This window comes from Lycium ferocissimum, chromosome 2, assembly GCF_029784015.1.
Source record: "Lycium ferocissimum isolate CSIRO_LF1 chromosome 2, AGI_CSIRO_Lferr_CH_V1, whole genome shotgun sequence".
In the NCBI taxonomy this organism is placed as follows: Eukaryota; Viridiplantae; Streptophyta; class Magnoliopsida; order Solanales; family Solanaceae; genus Lycium; species Lycium ferocissimum.
The window spans coordinates 68,948,253-68,970,435 of NC_081343.1; the positions used below are offsets into that span (position 1 = coordinate 68,948,253).

The following is a 22,183-nucleotide window of genomic DNA, read 5'->3' on the forward strand; positions in this document are numbered from 1 at the left end:
TTTGACCGTAGCATACTTACAAAAATGTTTAATTCTGTACGAAGGTAGTAACATCTTTTGGGAAGACCAATTTAAATAGTAGTCTAGACAATGGGGATATGAACCTAGTCATCGTACTTTTTAACTGTCAGCAATTTTTTTTGTCTCTATAGTCTATACATTGAATGTGTGCTAGATCTGTTTCTTCCTCCTTAGTTTCTGATACGATATCTAACCTAAAATGATTGTTAAATTATGCATGCATTCATTGGTTTAAACAATTATAGAGAAAATGATTTTTTGAAGAAAAGAATGATTTTATAAAAGTTTCATGTGTTATGCTGTGTTGATCTATTGTGATGACATTAAGAAGTATATAATGAAAATAACACTTTAAAATGCGATGAAGCCTATTTCACTATTGAATGAGATTTAATTGAACCCCTTAATGTCTTTTAGCTTCCGCAACATTATGTATGCGTGTGATGAACATGAAATAAGAAAAAAACAAGAGGAATGTATTAATAAGATTGCCCTTCACATATATCGTTATGGCATGAACTTTGTCAATGAATTCCTACTTCCTATTAATTTTAATTATTTTTTTTTAAATCGGATTTAGTTTTATACCGTCTTTCTGAAACAACTATTTATCCTGCCTGTGCTCCTTGGTCCAAGATGCATGTGTAAACCAAAATTACAAGCAAGAGAAGTCCAAGGAAAGTGAAAATACCTAGGTAGTTAATGCCATTTGTTTAAGGTAGTGAAGTCATGAAAAAAAAATGGTAATTTGAAGTGGAATTTGTTTGTTTTTTTGCCTGAACGTGCCTACCATGCAACAAAAGCTTCAGTAATAATTATCAAAGAACTATTGGAGTTTGTTTGTTTTTGTTTGTTTTTTTACCTAAACGCGGCTACCCTTTGTTGACTAAAATACCCCTCTCAATTCCTAACTTCGAGCCCGTTTGGATTAGCTTATAAGTTACTGTTTTTTTAAGTGTTTGCTGCTTACCAACTTTATTTTTGTCTTAAAATAGTTCAAAAAATAATTAGTTCCCATTTGGCTTAGAAGCTGCTTTTTTTAAGCCCATCCAAACAGGCTCCCTCTTCACCGTTTTCTTCTATTTGTTATTATCCATATATTGAGATAGTTCTAAATCTATATTAGTGCAAGTAAAGTAGCTCTAATTAAGAACAAATTATTTATTTTACCAAAAGGTTGCTTAATAGCATTTTCACTAATTAAATACATCACCGGCTTCACATCATTTATTTATACAATTAATTTTAGCATTAAAAAGTAACTTTTTTCCTACTATTTAAATCCAAATGGGCTCCATATTTCTTTTTCCTTTGGAGGGGAATTTAGTCCTGTCCATGCGAGAAACGGTAATTTTGTCGAAAATAGTGAAGGCAAAATACAATGTACCACCGTAACCGTGCCTACACTGCTAACATCATCACTGCCTGCACTGAACAGTTGTACCTTCCAACTTCTAGATGCTTCTGCTTTCTGCTCTTGTGTCGTCATCATTAAATCCTAACTGCTGCTACGTGTCATTTGTCCCATGCTTATTTCCTGACGTGGCTGCTCATTTGGATAAAGCTCATTTGACGTGTACACCAACTTTCACGTGTCATAGCGGGTATTCCCTAATGCCGCACGCACGCCCATCTTATTAAACACTGCCCCATGCTTGTACAGCTGGGATAACTATTACTCCCATGCCTGATATGCATAAATTCATTTTTTTTTTCTTTGGAAAAGCGCCAAAATTACCCCTGAACTTTAAGAAATAGTTCATCCATACCCTTCGTTATATTTTGTCGATTATATACTTACGTTATCTTGCAAATTATTATCCTTATGTTTAACGGCTGCCACGTGGCATCATCCCAGGCCTTCAAAATTATCTTCTCCTCAAATAATTTTTTATCCACTAAAATAACCCAACCCGACCCGAATTTTTTTTTTCCAGCCAAACTAATACGGACCCAACATTATTTTCCCCTCATCTATTATTTCCCCTAATTTATTTCTCTTCAAAATTATTTTCCCCTCATCTATTATTCCACTCTTTTCTTCTATTATTATGTCATCTCTACCTTCTATATCAATTAAGAAACTTGTTGATGGTTTTACCTTATCAAAAGAAAAAGAAATTTGCTGATGGCAACATATATATTTGGTGTCATAGTCATGTAGCCATTTAATAATGCAAAATTATACCCCATTTTAATCAAAGGTCAAAATAGTTTACAACATCCTGCAATTAGGGTTATTTAAAGTTGAGGAGCCACCTAATTATTTATGGAATTAGGGCACCTAAGTTTAATCAAAGTAAGTATCTAAAGTTAACTTTATTTTAAAAAAAGCCTACGAAACCAAAAAATTAAGTGGTTCAACTAAGCTTAGAGGAAGGTATTAGGCATCTCTAAATTCCATTAATAATGGTTAATCCGACCGGACTCAAATTTAATTAGGCTAAGAATATTTTATGATATTTAAGAAATATCTTTGTAAGTATGGTTAAAGTTGTAGATAGACATATAGTAATGCTATTTGAAATAGGACTTGTAGGAAAATAGTAATTGGTGTAAAATAGCTTAGTTATAAATAAGTTGAGAATGTGCAGGATGTATAATGTTTGTAAATACTTGAAGAAAATAAGTTATGCTGATTAACAAATTAAAAGAATCATTGTAAGATTGATATCGATAAAGTTTTAAAGTTTTACATTATTAAAATACGACGAAATCGTAGGAAATCAAAGAGAGGATTTTATCGTATAAAGGAAATGATTCAAGCCTTCACTATTTTAAAATGTTTTGAAATCAACATGATTTGTTTGGAAAGTGTAGTTATTATTTTCTCTTTGTCAGGGAAATCATTCGTGTAGCCCAAAATGTTATAGATATCAACATTTAAACTCACTCTAGATCTTAAACAAACCTACTTAATCTTCCAAACGAGAATTCCTACAAACCCCGCTAGGATTCATCTAAGCTAAGAAAGAACAAGAATAAGATAAAGTGTTAGTCAATCCATACAAGTCAAGTATACAAAAAGGAATAGAGTAGAGAAAGTAGACAGGCCTAGCCCATTTGAATTTCTTTTATATGTTGCGGGTTGCGGATGACTCGAAGAGAAAATTTCGTTGGGCTTTGGCCCAACAACAAAATGCGAAGATGACGAGCCCTGACTCGTGTGCGAGGTGGTCATGCACAAAACAAAAGGGAAAAAGATTAGTGTATAACCAAGGGATAAAGCCAAACATACAAAATGTAAACTCAAAGTAGATTAGTAGGTTGTGCATATGCCATGTATATTTTAAAAAAATAAATTAGAGACAGGGGAGATCCCTAAATGAATAACAAAGGGACTAGGCAACATAGTGAGCCGAGTAAAATAAAGCGAGACACTACCATTATAACTAAACATAGCGAACTCAACAAACAAATCAAAAGCCCAATATCATAACTATAGATGGGTGAGCTAGGCAAACAAGTTAAGGCAAACTAAACATTAACTAGTATAATGAGATCACTATCCTATAGAACATTTAAAACTATGTATCATACTTAAAAACATTCTGATTAGAATCGTGCATGGCGCGTACGTAGACAGATTAATGTGAGGGAAGGACAAACAAGGATAAGGCCGATGCATATGATCAATTGCTATAACCAAATAGGACCGCATTACGGCATGGAAGCAGACCATAAGGTCATGGATGAAAAAAAATAATGCGTACGTGAGGAGTCAAAAATTCCAAATACATGTCAAAGCACTACCTGTACAAATAGAAAACCTACGACGTGGTTTTAGAGGGACGAGATTTGAAAATAACGATTGGAGGAGAAATATGTACGGCGATCTAGCAATCCAATAATGTGCAAAAGTGAGAGAAAGCAATGCATAGAATTCAAAGAGAATAAAGGATGATACGGACCCATTATGCACATTATTTGAACGATAGACTATCACCTCTTTAACAAATTAGACCATTTTGAACTCTAAAGCCAAGTCTAACACATCGTTTCTAATTCCTAAAACTCATACCCTTAGGAAAATGAAATCGGGTTTATTTCACCGAGTGAGGTACAAACAGATATGGGCCGATCTCTTAACACGCAAAGTAATCATTTTGGTACATGTAGAATGCTTAGAAGCATTTTGTCGAACATTCGTAATTTAGACTATGCAACCGTAAAACATTACCTTAACTTAAACTAATAAATGTCATTTAACCTCCTTAACACAAGTTATAGTAAATTAGATTCATATCCGCGACACGGAAAAAGCGATTTGTGCAACCCAAACACATTTGAAGAAGTGATATGGAAGGATGAAATTTATTTCCAGTTTTAAAGACCCATGTTAAAAAACAATACACAATGAATTATCATGTACAATAGCAACATCTAAATAACGAAGAAAAAACGAGTCAAGAACAAACAAATTAATACTCACTGCCATCAAGTTTACATTTCGTGATTAATCAAACGTAAAAACATAGCTTACGGACGGAAGACAATTATGGAGATGATTCATTCCCGATCCGTTTAATCACGTACCTCAATATATCTAAGATATACACACAAAGGATGTGTATATCGTATATATATTGAATGTATACCTTCTTCTTACATTGATAACCCACCGTATATCTTATGTACATTAGAACACTTTAAATAGGTTCTAAATCCGGAAATTCGGTCTAACTATCAAACTAGAGTACACGTCTTTCAAATTCATTTTAATAAATAGTAATCTATCTGTGACTCCCAAACATCAAACGAATAACACGACGACAAAGAAACTACATAATAATAAAAAAGAAAAACGAAAGAGCTAAAGTTTTAACTAAAAGCGAAAACCAAAAGGCTGGCTTGATAAGTGTATCAAAGTTTACCTTGTTTGTGTGCGATGAAAGGGGGTCACGAATACGCTCTCCCTTCAAGAACGAACGGATCCGAGGCTCGACAGAATGAGTTCGAACAATTCGCTTATGACTATCAGCCAACAGAAATAAAATCCAACGTTTATCACGGCTAAAGTTTCCGAAATAAAGAGAGTACATTTTAGAAGATGGTCGTGTCTTTTTTTTCTTTTTTCGGCTAGGAACTAGAGATCTATTTATAGGCTAAGTCTAGGGTTTCATTTTGTTTGAATTTTAGGCTGGATTTGAAGTCAAATTCGTTCCAAAATAAGAACGTTGGGCTTGATTCTCGTGATTCGATTCGGTGTTGCCGAAAATGGTTCGACCATTTGTGATCTGTGAGGATTGACTTATGTTTGAAGCTAGAAGAGGGATCTCTTTCTCTTTCAACGACAGAGTTTAGATAAAACAGACGTTTGGACGTTTTCTTGTGTGGAAATGGGTAGGCAAAGTTGTGTAAAGTTAAAGGGGTTTTGTTTTTATGCTAGAAATGGAGACGGAGGAGAAGAAGATGACGAGGAGAGGAGAGAGAGTAGAGAGAGACGAGAGAGAAGAGTATCTGCGTGTGTGGTTCGTTTTTTTTTTATTTTTTTATTTTTAGGGTTCGTTTGGGTGGTACGAAGGAAACGAAATGGGAATGGATCGGTCGGAGGTGGTGTGGGGACCGGTATCAGGGTATTGTTAGGTGGTGATTTGAAATGGTGATGAATTTGGTGGTTTGTGCTATTAATTTGGCTAAAAAAATGTGGGTCTTTCCTCTCATTTAATTATTTATTTGGGCTTCTAATTTAACAACTAGTATAATATATGTATTATGTGAAGATAAATAATAATTAGTATGTAGAAAGTAAAGGATTTAATAAAGTAAAATTAATTTAACGAGTACAAATCCTAAAATCAAATGACGACGAACCATTTTGAAAGTTGTGAAAAAGCAATGCTAGTAACGTTGACAGTAAAATAGTGAAAATTAATAATAGTGAAAATAAGGTGTTTAGCTCGTCAATAAATTTAAAAACCCAAGAAAAATAAATTAGAATAAAGGAGGGACAAAATTGGGTGTCAACAGGAGCCTATCTTTTGCAATTTATCTTGAGTTATGCAGGCAGCATGTGTAGCCAACCAACCAAAACAAGCATTTAACAGATTGTTTTGTCAACCATCTATTCCAGTTTATTCATTTAACATATAATTTTGAAGGAAAATAGATGAGGGGAAAATAATGTTGGGTCCGTATTAGTTTGGCTGGAAAAAGAAAAAAAATCGGGTCGTGTTGGGTTATTTTAGTGGGTAAAAAATTATTTGAGGGGAAAAATAATTTTGAAGGCCTGGGATGATGCCACGTGACAGCCGTTAGACATAAGGGTATAATTGACCCTATAGTATAACGGTAAGGGTATAATTGGCCCCAAAGTATAACGAAGGGTATGGATGAACTATTTCTCAAAGTTCAGGGGTAATTTTGGCCCTTTTCCGTTTTTTTTATGTCATTAATTATAATACGAAATAAAAAATTTGGAAATAATTGCCACATCAGAAACTGAGCACGCTCCTGGTCACGCTGCAACGTGTCATCTGTAATTTACGTAGTCCCATGCCTATTACGGTCAAACCTTTCTATTACAGTATCGTTGGGTCCGAATTTTTTGAATGTTATAGAGAATAACTGCTAAACACATATAACAGCATTGATATTTATGTAATATTTTGCTGTTATAGGGAAAAAAGATGTATAAAATCTAATTTTTCACTTTTAATTGTCAAATTCTAAGCTTAATCACACTTTATATAATAAAGAAAAATCTTTTAATGATGAATATATATATATATATATTCATATGGTATTTTTCGTCATAAATAGTGTATTAAAGGGTCAAATATTTAATCAAAATCTCTACACTTATTATTGGTAATCATAGATATTTTATTTTTATAAAGATGGTTCATTATTATATTACCAAAAAAAGAAGATTGTTGTTATATGAGGGTAATTTAACAAAGAGCCTACCGATATAATGTTGGTTGTTGTTGTTATAGGTAAAATGTTGTTATAGAGAAGTAAAATATAACATAAAAATTCGGTTCCGAAAAAACTTGGCTATTATAGAGATATTGTTATATGCGGATACTGTTATAGAGAGTAAGAGAGGTCTGATTGTACTTGACGTGGCTGCTCCGTCCGGAGGACGAAGCATTTCATCATCGGACGGAGCATTTCATCATCTTTCACGTGTCATATCGGGTATTTCGTTGAGATCTAGTAGCTCAGTTGGTTGACTATCTGAACTTTTCGCCTCGCTGGTGAGGTTTTAAATCCCCACGTTGTAATCTCCTTCCCCGTTTTTCTTTTCCTTGCCCCTATGTAATAAAAATTTCAGGTATTTCTATGTTTCATTTTGTGAAGTTTTATGATGGGAGCGGATCTTTAAAATAGATTAATTTTTTTTCTTTGAAACTTTTAATATTAAATATGTTATACTGTAGTAATTTTTTGTGATTATAAATCATGCTAATAAAAAGGTATAAGCTTAAACTTAATAAAATACATCGCTCTTTTCGAAGCAGACCTTAAAAAAGAGCGTAACGTAAAGTGGCAATATCCAAGAAGAACCAATGCCAAGCAGAACAAGTATGGGTCGGCGGTATTGCGTATATCCCTTTTGTTGTTCAGTTAGAAAAAAGAAAAAAGAACTACTCAATAGCTGCAATGCAATAGGGATGGATAGAGTCTTTAAAATTTCATATTAATGTTATGCTCTTTTATCTAAAGACTCATCAATTAGCTCAAGAACATTGTAAAGAATAATCTGATCCGAAGTACTTTGACGTTCGTCAAATCAACCTAGCGAGAGCGCAAACATACTTAGATTACGATTACTCAAATTCGTAACTTTACGTGACAGAGAGCTTTATAATACATAAGCTGTAAGAAGAACGTAATGCCAAGAACGATGTAAATTCAAAAGATGAATCTTGTAAGTGTAATGCCAGTAAAAATTCTGCCATTATCAATCTCTCTGTAACTTCCCACATTTCACCTTTTGTATAAGCAGTGCATCCCACTTAGAAGACACTTCAATCCATACGTGTTTGCCTTAAACTATTGACAATTCCTACTGAAGTTACACAGTGCATCCCACAAGACAGAAGGAATATACAACATAACTAAAACAATGATAGCAGTAAAAAGGCGCGCATGAGTATTGTGAACTTGCAAGATTTCAGAGTCAGGGGGGCAGCTCAGTTGAGTCATTATCTGATTCTTCTTCAGTATCACTCTGTGATTGAGGACCCCAAAATTTTGATTGGAGGACCGTTGAATTTGAAGAGATAGGAACCATGGCGTTGTTGAAGTCCTGGAAACCCAAGGCACTATGGTCTCCGTAATTACAAGCTGTAACTATTCTACATCCATTGACAGCCATTGCAGAACAACCAAAACCTCGATGGGAATCACACTGACGACAGAAAATCAAAGAACTTGCTCGTCTGCCATTCCCCGTTTCCCAAACATGTACCTGGAAATCCTCCTGCCCACCACTAACAATTTTGTAGGGATCCATGTGCAAGAGATTTACATTGCCTATATGTCCATCTAATTCAGCTACTGCTTCTCCCTGCTGTATGTCACAGCCTCTTCTAACATCCCAAAGCATGGCTCTGACAACCATTTCCATTAGCTTTTATCAGTTTTCTTCCAATTAAAACAGTGGTATATAACACAAACCTAAAAGACATAGCTCTAGAATGCACTTGTCAAACAAATTCAACCATATGAGCTGGAAGAATACTATCAGTGAGTTGGAAAGATCATACCTTTGAGCTAACCCTGTGCAGATCAATGATTTCTCTGGCAACATTTGAAATGAATGTAGCTCTTCTTGATGGTTCACTTTGAAGACTTGACGCATCGTTCTTATATCAATTGCAACGACCGAGGAACCAGCCGCAGCATAGATTAGTGATTCGTGACACTTCATTGCCTTAGGTGCGCCAGGGAGAGTGCTCTTTCCCACACAGCATGAAGAACGAACAGCAGATGAAGTAGCAGTGTCCCAAACCATCACCTGCCCTGAGTTCTACAACAGGAAGGCAGAAGCATAAAAGTTATAAAAGATGCTAAACTAAAGAGGTAATTTCTCATCATGGCAACATGTATGCGAATGATCATTGCAAAACAATTAAAACTTTGACTGCACTAGCTTTGGCAAGTGGTTGCAATGCTTGTTTCAGCCACTTAAGCCTATTTTCCCTTAAATGGTATGATGTGAAAAAGCCTCTCTACCTCACGAGGTAGGGGTAAGGTATGCGTACAACCGTTGTGGGATTATACTGGGTATATTGTTGTTGGTGTGATGTGAAAAAGATTAGTACTGAGAGTTTGAAAGATGTTTGCTGAAAGGGAATACAAGTTTATTTTTGTTAATTGGGCCATATAAATGATAAAAGAAATCCACTCTTCTGCAAAACTAAATTGAAAAAAGTAAAGGAAAGAAAGGAATAAAAGCTACAGAATCCAAAAATTTGTGCAAACTTGATTCTGCAAATGAGTTCTTGGAAATATTAGCTGAGGATATTAATACTTTCTAGCTAATACTCAAATCAAAAGTTTTTCATACTAAATAAGATGAAAATCACTATAAACAAAAAAGATATAATAACTCAAAAAGAGAATCTGCAATATCTAGTTGTCAACAGAATCAAACAAAATGCCATGGAAATTTTAGAACCACATTCACATTTGGCACCTTCAGGGTGGCTTGCTCATAACTCAAACTTAAATGTCCCAACACAGATCTCACTATACCTTGGAGTTCCTTGATATGCTCACCAGAAGAGATGTCTTGTGCCTGAAACCAGAGAGATTCAGACAATAAGATAGCTGAGAAGAAGATAAGCTCAGATTGCAACCTCTTAAAAGAAATTTAATGTTTCCATCAGAAAAACTAAGATCCACCAAGCTATAAAATAGATTTCTCTAAATTCATATTCATAGCAAAAATCCTTGCAATCCTTATACTGTGTGATCCAAATGCTGAAGCAGCCAGCAGACCATCATAACAAGAAAGAAGGATACCAGGAGGAAGCAAAGTTCTTACCTAGGCGTCTGGACAATATTTAGTTGAAGTTAGAAAAGAAGAGTATTTGAAGTTGAAGTTGGAAAAGGTATTTGGAAGTTGTTAGTCTTCGCCAAAGTTGAAGGTATCTCTTGTTTAGTCATTTAGCCTGCTGCTTTTATTTTTTATCTTCTTATACTATGGTTATTTTCCTCCAATCTTAAGTTGAGAAAATTACCTACAAAGATTGTGAAATCTTTTTCTTCCAAAAAGGACTTATATTGGGATAAAGTCTTTTAAACTTTTTAGGAACTTCCAAAGAGTATTTGGAGATGCTCGTTTCGTGAAATCTATACTCTAGAGATTCAGTACTGTTGGACCAAAAATAAATACTTCTTCCGTTGCAATGATGCAGGGACAAAAGAAACAAATCCTGATTGTCAACCTAAACGGGCAACTAGAAGCAAAGGCAGATGTCAAATTCCCAAGCAAGAAGCTTTAGCAGCACAACAGGTTAATAATATTGATAATTGCAACAATTATGCAAAAGAAATTAAATCATACCCGGCAACTGACATCAGCGCTACAGGTTTCTCATGCCCGTAAAGTGTTGCCTTTAAAGCATGTTGGCCGCCCTTTCCACTAGAATCAAGGGACCATAATCGTACAGTTCCATCTAAACCACCACTTGCAAGTATTTTGTTAGGACGATCACCCAGCAATTTGTCTGAAAGTGTGGAAACTGCACCATTATGGCCTCTGAAACATCGCTGACAACGCCCCTAGGAATGAAACCCACAGGCAAAACTAAGAAAGTGACGGAAAACATAGTTATTTGAAGAGACTGGATACCCATACATGAAATCTAAAACGAACATAACCAGAAAATGATGCATGCTCATATGCATAGAACGTGCCATTCACCTAGTTCAAAAATATTAGCTTATTGTCTAGGTAAAACTTCAATAGTTCCGCTGATGGGATTCTGTATCATAAACTAAACATACTTTTGCGCAAAGTAAATGTGAAAAACATCAATAGTTCCACTGATGCATCGTAATGTATATAAACTTTTGCCCACAATCCTTATAGACTATAGACCAGCTATGATGCATCAGAAGAATATTCTATTTCTTTATTTAGCAATAGGAAAATGATATTCAGCAAAGAATTAAAAAGAGAAAAACAGTAAATACAACAACTGCATGATATAGTGAAAACAAAACTTAAAATTAGTAATAATAAGGTAAAAGAGAGTCAACTAAAAGAATATGCAGAATAGAACGTCACAGACAGGGTAAAATTTGATAATGAGTTTCATAAGCTCATTAGGTCAATTAGTCAGGAGACTCGGACAAACACAAGTATTCAAGTGAACGTTAAAAGAACTAAAATTCATCTTGAGTTATTTAAACTACCTTCAACCATAGCCGAATTGAATGGTCAAAGCTTGAGGTTACCAAAAGATTATCATTTTTCTGCATCTTGCTACTGTACAAGCATGTCTCTTCAAATGGAATTAATCTGCAGTTAGTAGTATTAGGGCTATTGATACACATATTAAAAAGAAATATCATACTAAGACATACTACATTTGTGGGGGAATAAAACGAGTCTGAATTGAATAATCAAGAACTTGTTCTATTGACTCACCAACCTTTGTATGCTATTTACCACAAATATTATAACTGTCTGACAATACATCTGTATCAGAATTCTATTTGTTCCAGAAATCAATCAAACAAGAATAAAATTGTTGTAGGCCGTAAAAGAAGAATAAAAGTGTTGAGGTAAATCACACAATTCAACATGATATAACGGCAGCCAGAGATCCTAAGTTTGAGTCTCACTTGCCACCATGAACATATAATTTCACATGTTTGCAAGCCCCCCAACCCCAAAGGGAAAAAAGCTCCGAGCCTCCCAAAAAGTAAGAGAGTCAGTGTAAAATATTTTGTTTCAATTAATTTAAATTTTTACATGAAGGTTTCAAACAATTCAAAAAAGGAAAGAAAAAGGAGAAAGGAAATGAAGACCTAGGCTCTTACATATAGTGCTTGTCTTTTGTTATGGAAGAAGACGCAGGTTCTTATTTGGCAACCTCCTCATTTTAATTAATCATTCTACTCTACTGTATCGATCTGAATTGCCAGCAAAGAATGGTTTTTTTTCACTGCTTCAGATCTATTTTTCATTGATTAGTTCAAGAAAAAAAAAAAACTCATGACAATTTCAAGCTATGTTACCCCCATATATTACATTTGCGGCAATCTATTGAGTCAAGTTTCTCAAAAGAACCTTGATTCAAATCCAATATTTAATACTCCGTTCTAAACAGGGGCGGATCTTCGTAGAAGATTCCGAGTGCCACGCCACCCAGACTCCTTAGTTGAAATTCTGTTTATGTATGTCTATATGTATAAGAAATTGTATAGATCTTAAACCTGCCACCCGTAGCAAGAAGTGAACACCAGGTGCCACTGGCAAAGGGCTATTTATTCAACACGAGTGACTGAGTTCGATTCACACTTGCTGCAAGTTTTGCTCCTTTTGCTTTCTTGCGAAGTACACGTTTTGCTTTATTCCTTTGCAAGTACAACATATCTTTACTTCAGTTCTTTTCTTTCTTTTTTAATTTCTTATAAATTTCTCTTTACTTGCCATTCTTCATTAAAAACTCCTCGTTGGCTCTTTTTTTGGTTTGATTAAATTTTGACTTTTTTTCTTACTTCCCCTTTCTTCAAGTACTAGACTCGATGAGTACTATTTTGAAGAAGTTAGATTCATATTAATAAAAATATGCTTGAAAAGTAAAATATAAGTTAAAAAAAATGAATGTTGATTATATTATAATTTTTAAAATTTAAAGGGTTATTTCGATCTTTTACCAAAGTTCAAACCAAGTGAAGATGACCGGATAGAGGCTAAATTTTTTTATTCTCAACTACATATCAGCACAACACACAATAGGCAATGGAGTATGAATATATTGAGGTAACAATAGTAGATGGTTTATACAGAATCAAATTTCTAACACAGAATTTTTTTAATTTCTCAAAATTTTAGAGAATAAGGTCTTTTATCTGTGTAAAAAAAAAAAAAAAAAATTAGACAGCTTGATAGAGAACATAATTAGACAAATCTGCATATTCAATCAATTATCTATATAAATTAAAAAAGATACACCCGAACCGAAGCCCAAAATTGAACAACCCGACTCGTTTATCCTAATGTGGCACCCGGAACCTCCAAATCCTAGATCTGCCTCTAGTTCTAAACCTAAAAAACCTAACTCATCTAGGCCAGATCCAGAATCTAAAGTCTAAATGGACAAGCACAGAAGTTTAGAATGAGAAAGAACCTACTTGGATAAATACATTGTATTCTTCAGTTAGGCGAGAAGAATCATTTATCATTTTAATAGATGATTGAAAAATTTCAGCAGCCACACTTACAAATGGAAACATCAGTGACATCCTTCAAGTCTATCTTGGAAGAAGTGTGAAGTCTATAAAGGGAGAAATTTAGAAACTTCTCCTCACCAGCTAACATTTTCCAAAGATAGTTACTCTATAGCTTCCTAAGAATATTTCCTACCTTGAAGCAGAAACAAGTCCAACATATCCATCTGGTTTGCTACACTCTGCTAACTGTCAAATAAAAGAAAATATAAAGCAACTCTAACCTCATAGAAGTAATTCTGGCAGTGTGATCCCTCAGCGTGACATATGGATCTCTTCCATTCAGAAAATTGTTAATGTTCAATACATGAACTGAAGAGCCCTGCATACAAGTTATCAACAAAAAAATCATGTCCTAAAAATAGTTTGATTAAATATTTTATCAACTAACTCCAGAAGATAAGGATTACAATTGCCGGTCTTATGTCCACACTGCTATTGATGACAAATAATACATAAGATAATGCAGTTGAGTAAAAGCTAATAGTCACCTCCTCCGTGCACATACAATCACCACCCTTAAACAAGGAAACACATAGCCACCTTCTCCGTGCACATACAACCACCAACCTTAAACAAGGAAACACATAGCCACTCCAGGGGCGGCAGGATGGGGGGAGTGTTTTTATTTATTTATGAAGAACACTGAAAGCTTGAAACAGTCCATTCCACAGAGCAAATCTAAGATCCGAATAATAAGCTGGCAAGCTAGTATCGTAACATAATCATCAGTACGACAGAGTACAATGAAAAATATAGTACATCTACAACATCAGAATTTCAAGTTATTACAAATGGATTTCAGAATGACAGGTATATTTTATGATAATCCGAAGCAAGAATACTCCCCCGCCCCACAAAGATAATGCAGAGGGCATTCTGGAAATAAGCAGTCTTTACAAAAACTATGCCTCAATCCCAGACAAGTGGGGTTGGCTACGTGAACCCTCACCGACCATGTCACTCCATTTAAGTTCATCTTAGTCCAATATTTTACAAAATAAAAGTAGAAGTACTAGAAGGTGATTGTGAAGTGCAGAAACCTACAATGGAGGATGGAAGGAAAAGAAAAAGTACCAACAGATGAAACCTAATTAAGTGGACAATCCAGATGATGGTGATGTTACCAGCTTTTCCAAGGAATGTTAAAAATAGAAAAAAGGCATCTCTTGACCACACAAAATCCCTTGGATACCTGAACTTTGTCAAGCAAGAATAACAAAAGGGTCAAAAGGAGGCGAGATCAGTAATTAGACTATAATCAACTAGGCATAAATGTGGAGAACGGTAGAGGGGGGCTCAGAATCCACCGAGATCCAAAAAGAGCGCTCTTGGCCATTGGGAATTTTTTGGTTATAAGAAAACGCGTGGTCCGTCTTGAAAGATAAAAAGAAGAAAATGCACAAGCCTGTAATGGAAAGAGGCAAGCAGCTTTTCCGGATCTTAAAGGGCCCCAGAACTTTGGTCTAGTGGTAAGAGTGCAGCGCATGATATGTAGATTATGTGCACTGGCACAAAGAAAAGTACGATATTTAAGCGGAGAAGGGTAGAAGAGCGGGCTCATCACCCACTAGAGTTCCAAACATGCAGTACTGGTGCTCAGAAATTTCTTGGTCATTAAAAAAAAAGGGAACATTCCAGATCTTAAAGGAGGCTTCAGAAAGTCGGAAGTAGAAATTGAACTCATTATTCAGAAAGTAATGCTGCTAAACTATCAGCCCTTTAGCATATAGCTAAAAGTCAGGAAGTTGCAATGGATTTCTTTCCATTCATGAAGAACAATGCGAGGGGAGTGCAGCACAAACTAGCTCAAGGGGCAGTTGCATTCTGAGCAGCCTGTCAAACATCACTTCACTTATCTAGATGCAAACCATACCAAGGAAAATTCATTATGTGCTGGTTCTTCTCATACACAAGGATCTAAGATTAGAGAGGATCTAAGCTAAAGGAAGTAAAATGCATGACGGAATCCAATGCGGCAGAAGAGAGGGAAGAATGGAAATGCCAAGATCACCATAACAGGCTCTCGGATGTCCTGTTATACCTCATTTTAAAACTGGTTGCTTTAGAGACCAACTTTCAGGGGGCAAGAAAGAATAGAAAGTTAAACACAACGTGAAGTCCCCCTTTGAGCCAAATAAATACTTTTCACATCTAATAACCTGCATCAGGTCATAGAAACATGTAATACACCAAAACTCCTACAAAAAGTAAAAGGGTACAATGTTTATTATGCTGCCAGACACCCACATTCTTTAGGGTACAAATAATATAACACATCATTCATTCTTAAAGTCTCATTTTTTTCCAAAAATTGCTGTAGCATTTGGCGACTGAAGAAGAAGTTAGAGTAAGCACTTGGAGTTTTATGACGGGAATTTGACGAAATGATATATATACTACCTGAGAAAATAAGATAGTGTCTTGTTCAAGATGCAGATTTTCATGAGGTTTTGCCTCAGTAGGGAAGTCTATAACGAGAGGGTCAACGAACTTGAACTGCATCAAATCAGTACGCCTGGAAAGATATGCTTCCCTGGCAGTTGATGTCTGAGGAAAGCCAGAAGGTACTACTGGAGACCACTGCTGTCTGCAGAACATAAAATTAGTACTACTCTCCAAGAAACCGGCAAGCAATGAAATACTTGAAGTAGCGCGGAGAATATGTTAATAACAGACCAACCCAGTCACAATTTCCAATCATAGATACTTTTGTAGCATCTTCAAGATTCCTTTTCAGAATTAGCTTTAAAAAAAAAAAAAAAAAAAGAGGTCTATCTCTGAATATTCTTTAGCTTCCAATGCAATAAAGATTCTACTTTTGTGTTAGTTATTCAAAAACCAAGAATCCCAATATCTAAGAAGATAATTCATTTTCATCGCTTCACAGACGACAAATTTAGCCAATATCTAAGAATATATATGGTTTAGAGATATGTTAAGCAGTTAAAAGTTGCTCCACATCCCCATAGTTTAGTAGTTAAAATATTTGATTTTTTTATTGTCCCATGTCTGCAATACTTCAAATTTTTACAAAGAGATAAATAATGCTTTCTTTTTAATTAGATGGACAATAGCCGTGCTCCTAGGGTCATTTACACAGTTGCTAAAAGCATTAAAGATTGTATCTTTATCCAACCATTAGCAAGGGTTTACATCAATTCCAAGAATTAGGCGAGTTTGGAAAAAGGTATAACCTGAAAAAGGATTGCCAGATAGAGTCAGAATATGCAGCTCTTTGAAGGTATTTACTAGACATGGCCATGTTGGATAGGTCATGGAGATCCAAATAACTTGCACACTGAACCAATGAGTCCATGTCTAGGTCTGTTATACTTGTCGAGGTTTTTTGAGTTGCCGGTGAAGTATCAGTGTCCTCCATCTTTGGATTGTAGACCCTCAAAATCAAAATTGAGAGAGACTAATTATAAGAGAATCCTTCATCTTCAATGGTTAATTAATAGTAGTAACAGTGTAATTGAAGCGTGTTCTAGTAAGTCTAGAAGAAAAAGAAAAAAAAAGAATAATAGGATTAGGGACATTTGGCAACAATTGCCTCTTCTAATTAGTGAAACGTGAAACTAGTAGAAGTGTTAAAATGGAAAGGAAGAGCTTTTTTTAAAAAAGAAAAGAAAATTGAATTATCCGATTTCTAAAATGGGTTACTTTTTATTTTTTATTATCTTGATTTACTTGTGAACAACAGAAAATTAAACAGATTAAAACTTAAGTAGTGATGCAAATCATATATTACAAAATATTATAAGATGTCATATAAATATTTATATTTATATACACATGTGCATAATAAAAGACAAATTTTAGAATATAATTAAAATCAACTTCCGTAAATTAGATAACGAAACTCGAAGTATTGCAAAGTTCTTAATAGTAGAAAAATATGCATTCCTTAAAAACTGCTTTTCCTTTCAAACAAGTAATGTAGTTATTAAAATTTGACTTGAGAATTACAATAATCTCAATCTAGGTATCTACCCTGTTATAGTATTTTTTTAAAGAAATTTGACAATTTGCAAAAATCAATTCATAAAATTGTTCAAATAAGTAAGCACTACTTTAATAATTTTTTGAGTATTACTTTAGTACTTCCCTGAATTATCAATCAATAATATAGTACCATCACAACTTTTGTGTGCAGCCAAGTCACATAAAAGGGAACACACGGTAGGGCTGGGCATAAATACCGAAAATTAAAAAATCGGACCGAACTGAATTAATTTGATTTTTAATTTTTAGGTTCGATTTCATTTTACGTTTTTAGAAACTTCGGTGTTCGATTTTTGGAGTTAGGTTCTTTAGTATTTCGGTTTAAACCGAAATTTAATACATTACCAAAACAAAACAAAAAAAAAAATCCATGCCCATTAAGTTTAAGCAAAAAAAAGGGGGAAAAGGACAGTGTGTGTCCACTCAGCCAAACTAATCCCACATTTAACCATTGTTTGGGCTTAATCTCACTAGGTGTCCGTTCGGCCCAAAATAATGCTAAAAAATGGCCTCGGCCCAAAATAATGCCAAGGTTAAAAAAAAAAAAAAAAAACTTTTGTGCGACTAAGCACCACAAAAACGTCGCCACTAAAGGGTTAAAGATATATACATATGTTGGAATTATATATACACTTTATATACAAGAATTATACATTTTATATACGTGTGCTGGAATTAATCTTACATTTATTTTGCATAAATTATACGTTAATTATACATTTGTTATACACATATTATACAATAATGATATGATATTTATTTTTAACATATACAATAGTGATACATATTATATACCACAATGATACGGTTTCTATGATAATTTTTTTATACGTATGATGCACTTTCTATACAAGACTGGTATAGTTTATATACACAAGTTGGAATTATATATACACTTTCTATACAAAAATGATACAATTTTCTATTCTATAATACACATTATATACACAAATGATACATATTATATACAAAAATGATACATACCTTAGTGATTCATATTTTATACAGTTTCTATACATTATAGATAGGTACTGATACATATTTTTATACACAAACGATACATATTATATACAAAAATCACCTCAGAGTTTTTTGGGATATTTCTCATTAAGTATACACATATTATACATGTTTTGACATATTTAACCTTTAGTGGCAACTTTTTTAATTGCCACTAAAAAAAACGTTTTTTCTCAGAAGAAATTTAAAAGTCGCTTAAAAAAGTCCGACTTTTTAAAAAAAAAAAACGATGGGGCTGTTGGACCACCCAGCCTTTACTGGTGACTTTTTAAATCTTTTGTGGCTACTAAAAGGCTTGCTACAGATTTGGCCATCAGATGGGAATAGTTTATGGGCTAATTTTTGGGCGTACATGGATTATTTGTGGCTAAATCCGCCATTATTCAGGTCCTTTTCCCAAAAAAAAAAAAAAAATCCAATTGTAACAAACCAAAAAGAAACTCAATCGTAGTATCCTCAACAAAAGAAGATGACTAGGATGTGTCTTTAGGATTAATGTATATTAGGATGTGTTTTTAGGATTAATGTATGTCTTTTATGTGTTTTGTTAATTATTCTTACTGTATGTATATAACACCTAATAATCCTATATTATGATTGCGGTTTTCTGTTCTTGTGTATCCTGTTTGTTTAATTTTGATTTCAATTTATCAGTTTTATATTTTATTGCTTTTGAGAATATAAATTAGTGTAAATAAAATCGTTTCTAATATCATATCAAGAAAATCGAATTGAAAAAATTGAAACTGAAAGAATCGAATCGAACTAGTTGGGTTTGGTATTTGGTATCCACTTTTAAAAAATCGAAACCGAAATAGCCGAATTGAAGTTTAAAAAAATCGAACTGAAGAACCGAACGCCCAGAACACGGTGCATAGTGAATTAGTGAGTAATTTATTAATTATTACTAAGTTTTTCCCCATCCAAAAGAAATAAAAAAGAAAAAAAATGAGTTACTGATCAGGTTCGCAGTCCTCAGTCGTTCACTTCCAATTCCGTCAACTGAACCAACAGATCCCAAACCCTCTGAAATGCCTCCGACCACCGTCATCTCCTCCGTCCTCATCCTCCTCCACGTCATCATCACCACCACCACCTCCGCCCCAATCCTAGGTCTCGACTCTTTCCTCAACCAACAATCCCGGGTTGACCCGACTTGCTCAAACGACTCCTTCCTCTCCCTCCCATCCTCTCTCAAAAAACTTCTCTCTCAACAACAATCCCGGGTCGACCCGTCTTCTCTCCTCTCCCTCCAAATCTCCGTCCCCATAACCGTTAAACTCGTTGGCACCAACTTCTCTTCTAACGCCAAATCTCAACTCTCTTCATTTCTCACTTCTGCTATTACCTCCGATCAGTTCCACGTCATCACCCCTTTCTCTTTTCAACCATCACATCATCTATCCATATCCCATTCACTTCACCTTGACGTGGCACTTTCTCCTTCATCTCTTTCTTCACGTTTATCTCAAACCCTAAAAACTCATCTTGCTACTGTTCCTTCATCTTTCAGATCCGTTCTTGCATCGGTCCCACATGGGATAATTGATGAAATTATCAAACAAGATTTCGAAAAAGAGAAACCCATTAATGGGATTTACATATATATTCTTAATTTGGGTTCTCAATCAAAACCCTATGCTTATAGTTACACACCTGGTGATCCATCACCTGCTTTTACTAAGTGTTTAGGCACTGTTTGGACTGGAAAGGAACGTTATTTATGGATTGATTTGGGGGCTGGTCCGGTTGACTATGGCCCGGGGTTGTCGGGCGATGGCGTGCTGCCACGTGGCGAGTTTCATCCGTTCGCGACGTTGCACGGTCGACCTAAATCCCAAAAGGCATTGCTTTCTGATTTGGCGTCGCTTGTTTGGAGTGCTTATCAGGTTCTTATGGTTCCCTCTTTGCGAATTCCTGTACCGTTTGAGAATTCTTTGATAGTTGAGTTTATACACATATATGGTTCTTCGGATAATAAGGATAGTTTTGGGTTAGATTGGAAGTTGATAGAGAGGAATTTCAAGGATGAAGTAAATGAGAATGGTTTGTTGTTTGGTGATCAATCTTTGAGATTTAAGAAGTATGAGGTGAATTTAGCTGAGTGTCCTATTTGTTCTTTTGCCATTTCGAGGGCAGCTACTTCGTATACTTCTAGGTACTTGTTTGATAACTATACTTTGATTGTGAGTGAATACCTGGATTCGAAGCGGTTACACCAGACGTTGTCTGAATCGGCTGATCAGTTTAGGCGGATTGCTAAGATTCCTGAAGAGGACTTTAGTGGTAGGATACTTCCGGTTTATGTTTTTGATTTGGATGTTAGCTCGATTTTGTTGCTTGATCGGCATCATCAGTCTGTGGCGTTTAAGGATATGGTTATAGCGGTCAGGACAAAGAGTACACAGACTGTGAGTGACTATAGTTGTAATGGGCGTCATGTGTTTACTCAGACTCGCGAATTAGAGAGGCCTATTGTAGGTTCCATTTTACAGAGCATGTGGGGAGTCTCACCAACACATTTAGTTTGGAGCCCAAGACACAACAGTACTTTCGTAGACTATACATGGAGTGTCGGGCAAACACCATTTGGCCCGTTTTCAGAGGTTTCTTCGTTATCATTTGTACAGAAGGATGCTGCAAGGAGAAATGTATTGTTGACATCGTTGAACTTCAGTATTACTAGTGCTCTTGAAGTTCTTGAATCCATTTCTGCTCATGGCGGGGAGAGAAAGCTTCTAAAGCATAATCAGCGTACTGAGTTCATGCAAAGGTGGAACTTGTTCAAGTACAAGCTAGACAAGGCAGTTTCAGCGCTCTCACACTTTGACTTTGAAATGGCTTTGTATTACCTGAGGGCATCGGATCATGACATATATGCCATTCATTCTATTGTTTATCATGCTTCTCAAGAGCTGGAAGCATCGCTAGTCTGTTTCAAGGACCCACCATTTCCCTGGGCATCAGTTTCTATGACCGCTGGAGTCTTAATATTCCTTTTGTATGTTTGGGTAAAGAGAGATAAGTTCTTTTCCAACAAGCGAAAACAATTTTGATATTTTCTGAAGCGCTGTTTTGTAACATCTGAGTTGATACAATGCCTGTATGCTGCAAGCTCTGAAATTAGAATTCATTTTGTTAAGAGAAGGTACTGCAGTTTCAACTTTCAACTAGCACGGAACATCTTGATCGTGCTTGCCGATGATCATATATGAGCATTTTGGTCGAACTTCATATGGATGTTTCATTGGAGTCTTAATAGATTATAAACACATCAACTAACTTGTTTGCCAACTTCCTCCCATGTGTAATTTATTTTCCGAGAAGGAAGAGTTTTAACTTCGAGTTTTGTGAATTAGCTTCTTGCACAATGGGTTAGGAACACAAAGAATCTCTAAATTGAATAAAACAGAGAAGAATTTTATGCTCGATTTAGTGATCAGTTTTTTTATCTTGGGCAGAGAACTATATCTAAGTTATGCTTATTGCTCTATAAAAAATCTCTAATGATAGTTTCTAGATTTTTTATTTTATTTGATAGAAATGATAATTTCCTGATTCTTGGTATACTGTTTTTTAATTTTCTCAGCTCCTCATCTGATTCACCTTCTGTTATTTTAAGTACCCTTTCTATGGTGACAACAGAAGTTAGTGAAAATCAGGAAGGATATGAGACATATGGATGTAATGGCAGTGGACACTTACTCCCTTGGTC

The 22,183-nt window shown here is 35.0% G+C and overlaps 2 protein-coding genes across 3 annotated transcripts; one reads left to right on the forward strand and one right to left on the reverse strand.

Annotated features, from left to right (window-relative positions):
• Positions 1–7,848: 7,848 nt before the first annotated feature.
• On the reverse strand, positions 7,849–16,789 carry LOC132047119 (uncharacterized). 2 transcript variants are annotated; one of them, XM_059438024.1, is made up of 8 exons: positions 16,638–16,789; positions 15,844–16,030; positions 13,665–13,762; positions 11,398–11,503; positions 10,544–10,761; positions 9,730–9,772; positions 8,739–9,001; positions 7,849–8,582 (listed from the first exon to the last, which is right to left on the reverse strand). In XM_059438024.1, exons 1-8 carry the CDS (start codon positions 16,757–16,759, stop codon positions 8,150–8,152), a joined length of 1,470 nt encoding a protein of 489 aa, XP_059294007.1. In that variant the 5' UTR covers positions 16,760–16,789; the 3' UTR covers positions 7,849–8,149. The 2 variants fall into 2 exon arrangements, with proteins under 2 accessions (XP_059294007.1, XP_059294009.1); XM_059438026.1 differs by lacking the exons at positions 10,544–10,761; positions 11,398–11,503.
• Positions 16,790–19,496: 2,707 nt separating this feature from the next.
• LOC132047121 (uncharacterized) lies at positions 19,497–21,903 on the forward strand. Its single transcript, XM_059438027.1, has one exon. The coding sequence runs from the start codon at positions 19,500–19,502 to the stop codon at positions 21,522–21,524; it is 2,025 nt and encodes a 674-aa protein (XP_059294010.1). The 5' UTR covers positions 19,497–19,499; the 3' UTR covers positions 21,525–21,903.
• Positions 21,904–22,183: the final 280 nt, after the last annotated feature.

What these genes read in the sequence shown, in the direction of transcription:
- LOC132047121 (XM_059438027.1), top strand. Translation starts at nt 19,500, where the DNA reads ATGCCTCCGACCACCGTCATCTCCTCCGTCCTCATCCTCCTCCACGTC.
- LOC132047119 (XM_059438024.1), bottom strand. Translation starts at nt 16,759, where the DNA reads ATGGACTCATTGGTTCAGTGTGCAAGTTATTTGGATCTCCATGACCTA. An exon ending in ATCTGGCAATCCTTTTTCAG is followed by an intron (nt 16,031 to 16,637) that starts GTTATACCTTTT and finishes TATGTTCTGCAG; the next exon opens with ACAGCAGTGGTCTCCAGTAG. An exon ending in TGCACAGGGTTAGCTCAAAG is followed by an intron (nt 8,583 to 8,738) that starts GTATGATCTTTC and finishes AATGGTTGTCAG; the next exon opens with AGCCATGCTTTGGGATGTTA.